Source organism: Sinocyclocheilus anshuiensis, unplaced genomic scaffold (assembly GCF_001515605.1).
Source record: "Sinocyclocheilus anshuiensis isolate Anshui unplaced genomic scaffold, SAMN03320099.WGS_v1.1 scaffold1165, whole genome shotgun sequence".
NCBI classification, from domain to species: domain Eukaryota; kingdom Metazoa; phylum Chordata; class Actinopteri; order Cypriniformes; family Cyprinidae; genus Sinocyclocheilus; species Sinocyclocheilus anshuiensis.
In genome coordinates, this window is record NW_015554150.1 from 56,233 (window position 1) to 59,912 (window position 3,680).

Consider the following 3,680-nt stretch of genomic DNA (forward strand, 5'->3'; position numbering starts at 1 on the left):
AAAGTAATTAAATGGAAGTAGCAGCAGATCTCCCCTTCCATGCTGTAACGTACATCAGAGTACAACAAATTAATACCAAAGAAAAAAAAATGTATAGCTGTTGATTGGACTTTGAGTTGTGGGTGTTGTTTAAGTGGACTACAGTAAATGATTGGAGATGTCCTTCATACGTCACCAGAGAGAAATCTGTCGTTTTCAATGGAAGTTATGACATTTTGATTAATGCCAAAAAGCTTTTTAAAAAAAATGAAGCATATGCACAGGAGAATTGTTCACATGAATTCATAACAGGGTAATTTTCTATTTCACGCGAACATTAAACATTGTTTTCCATTCAAGGATTAAATTTTTTTCTTCAATATTATATGAAGATCATATCATTCTCACATATTTACCCTATGTTATATATTTACCCTTAATTCAGAAATTAAACATGTTCACCATAGAAAAGAACACACTGTATTTGTGAATAAATTAATAAATAACAAAAAAGTGTCACGTCATTGACCCATGTTCATTCTTCAAGAATACGTGTTTCTCCTCATGGGAGTTTGTTTCATTTTTACCTTATTACCTATTGCCTTGTGTGCAATCTCTTTCTCATATTTCTCTGTTGCAAACTGTCATCTGTCTCTCTGGAGGTCTGTCTTTCTGCTGGTGTATTGCTTTTTGAAAAACATCTCTAATTCAAGCAGCATTGTGGGTAAGATGCTGTCCAGCAATGCTAACCCTTCCCAGGAGCACCGCAAACCCCTAAAACATAAAGATAAGCATCAGTGGGGTACTGATCTATAACTGAAAATGCAATGTATAATCACACTTGGTTTATTTAAAGAGTAAAAACGTACAAATATTTATGCAGTAAACATTAGCTGTCATTAAGTATTAAAAGTCCCCCTGGCTTGCAATTCCTGAACATTTTCTAACTCTCCAAAAGTTTGTTGAAGGTCAGCTTCTGGGCTGAATAACTCCCAGTGCTACAATATAAAAAAAAATAAAAGGCATCAGTCACTTCATCAGCTTTATCTAAAATGGCACCCCAATTTACAGGGTATCTGCAGGATTTTTAAGCTAAAATTTAAGACTTTAAGACCTTTTTTGAGACCTGCACAAATAAAACTAATACCATACGAGTGGGGAAGGGCAATGTCTATGGTTACATATTAAACTCTAAGAAGACTGTACAAAGCATGATTTACAGTTCATATACAGGTTTTCACAAAAACAAAGTTTTATAAAACAAACTTCACATTTCAGCCTTAAATTATTTATCAATTATTAGCGATCATGTTTATTTAATGAAATCACGGCCTTTTGAAGTTTAATCATCACATTAAGCTATATGACAATTCTTGTCTTTCCATCCCCAAATTTAAGACCTCCTGAAATCATAATTAAGACTTTCTTGTATCACAAAAAAGTTTATTTTCTTTCCTCTCAGGTTTTCTGCAGGATTTTTAAGCTCAAATTTAAGACTTTTTAAGACCTTTTTTAAAGGGGTCATATGACGTTGCTAAAAAGAACATTATTTTGTGTATTTGGTGTAATGCAATGCGTTTATGCGGTTTAAGGTTAAAAAAAACACATTATTTTCCATATAATGTACATTATTGTTTCTCCTCTATGCCTCGCCTTTCTGAAACGCGTCGATTTTTACAAAGCTCATCGTTCTAAAAAAGCGAGGTGTGCTCTGATTGGCCAGCAATCTAGTGCGCTGTTATTGGCCGAATGCCTCAAGCGTGTGACGGAAATGTTACGCCCCTTAACATACTGTGATGCCGTCTCCCAGCAGGACGAGACAAAACCAATAAAAACCATTACAAATGAGGCATTTGTTGCATCCAGTGGGGACATAATTACTGATTATAATGACTTATACTGTCTTTTTACGTATCGCGCTGCGTAAACATAAAACCATGTCTGCATTTGTGATCTGAGAAACAACAAACAAGCGCTACTCTACACTGCTCAAAACTCGCGTTTGAATCATCAATGGCAAATTCTTTAAATATAAAAAAAACTTACTTCCCTGCTGTGGAGAATAAAAGTTACGCCTTCTTTCTTTGCGCGAACATTTCGCAAAGTTATGCAGCATTATGCAAATCTTCCCACATCGTGACGTAGACATGTGGGGGCGTGTTAGAAAGAGCCATTTTAGGTAGGTGTGGTTGACTTAACTTTTATAAGGAATATCTCTTTGGATTTGAGACTTTAGTCTTTGCAACTTTACAGATCTTCTTTATGCACCATTAATACCATATGAGCGGGGTAGGGCAATGTAGTACCATATTAAACTGTAAAATTACTGTAAAAAGCATAATTTTAAAGTTCAGATACAAGTTTTCACAAAAACTAAGTTTTATAAAATGATAAACTATACATTTCAGCCTTTAAACCATTGTTAAGAAAATGGTTAAGAGTTAAAAGTATTAATTATTATATTAAATTTAAACAATTATCATCAATAAATAATTATATTAAATAACAAATTAGGGGTGTGCGATATTGACAAAAAATTATATCTCGATAATATTCTGTGATTTTATCGATAACGATAATTAGACGATATTTTGCTGAGTGTGTTATTGTGCGGGTATCTTAAGGACTGCCGTGGACAGCTGACTCCTGAAGTTTTTGATATTCTGTCAAACATACACATACTCCAAGACAATCATTACTTAGTATAAAAAAAATAAAAGATAACTGATATACAATCATAATAAATAAAAATAAAAAATTTGCTAATATATATATATATATATACAGTGGGTACGGAAAGTATTCAGACCCCCTTAAATTTTTCACTCTTTGTTATATTGCATTTACACAGTTTAATGCAGCTCTGAGGGACATTAAATACTTTAACCTGCAATTACAAATGCATAAATAATGTTTTGACATTTTAAAAATAAAACATTGAAAACTGATGTTTGAAATTATTTTAAAAATGAAAAGGTACCTTAAATGTTAAATTAAAACCGCCAGTAGGTGACATAAAGTCACTGTTAATAAGGGAGTCATTGCGTTGGAACCGAATCATTTAAACGGGGTGATTCATTCAGGGACAAAACAGAGTCCTGTTGCTCAGAGACGCAAAACAGCGCTGTGGTTGTGTTTGAAATTATTTTTGTTGGAGAAATGGAGCAAAAACAGGAAATATGGTGTCTAAAACTTAAGTCTCTTAATATGAACTACTTCTTTATTGAACTGTTGTATAAAATCAATATCACATTTGTAATCATGCTTACTTTTGGAGAAAAAAAACAAAACGGCACTCTTCGTGTGATATTAACTATATGAAACGATATAAATATATACATTTTCTTACCCATATCTTAAATTATGTGATAATTCTAAACAGGGGTGTAAATTTTGTCTAACAGTTGGGATACAAATAATACAGCTAAAATTGTACTTGTAAGGATATGTAAACACAGAGGAAAGCCTTACTACTATTAGTGCAGCAGGGAGACCATGCCAAATTAGACAACGTCAAGCTGTTGTGGTCACGCCGAGACAGCGCTCGTGTCCGTTGTATCCGTCACAGTGTTGCCAAGTCTGCGGTTTTCCCGTGGAATTGGGCTACTTTATCACTGTTGCCCCGGGTTGTTTTTCATGTCCGCTGGTTGAAGCGACCTCAATAACGTGATATTTAGCCCCTGGAATGCGAATTTTACCAG

At 33.9% G+C, this 3,680-nt stretch overlaps 1 protein-coding gene across 2 annotated transcripts in view; it reads right to left on the reverse strand.

Moving 5' to 3' along the window:
• Nucleotides 1–515: 515 nt before the first annotated feature.
• The window catches only part of LOC107670671 (radical S-adenosyl methionine domain-containing protein 1, mitochondrial-like), a 19,676-nt gene continuing 16,511 nt past the window's right edge, over nt 516–3,680 (reverse strand). The window contains exon 8 of one of the 2 annotated variants that reach the window (XM_016463346.1): nt 516–753. In XM_016463346.1, the coding sequence (XP_016318832.1) occupies nt 688–753 (66 nt within the window). In that variant the 3' untranslated portion in view covers nt 516–687. Of the gene's footprint in view, nt 754–960; nt 978–3,680 lie in introns of those variants that run through there. The other variant, XM_016463347.1, reaches the window with a different exon arrangement.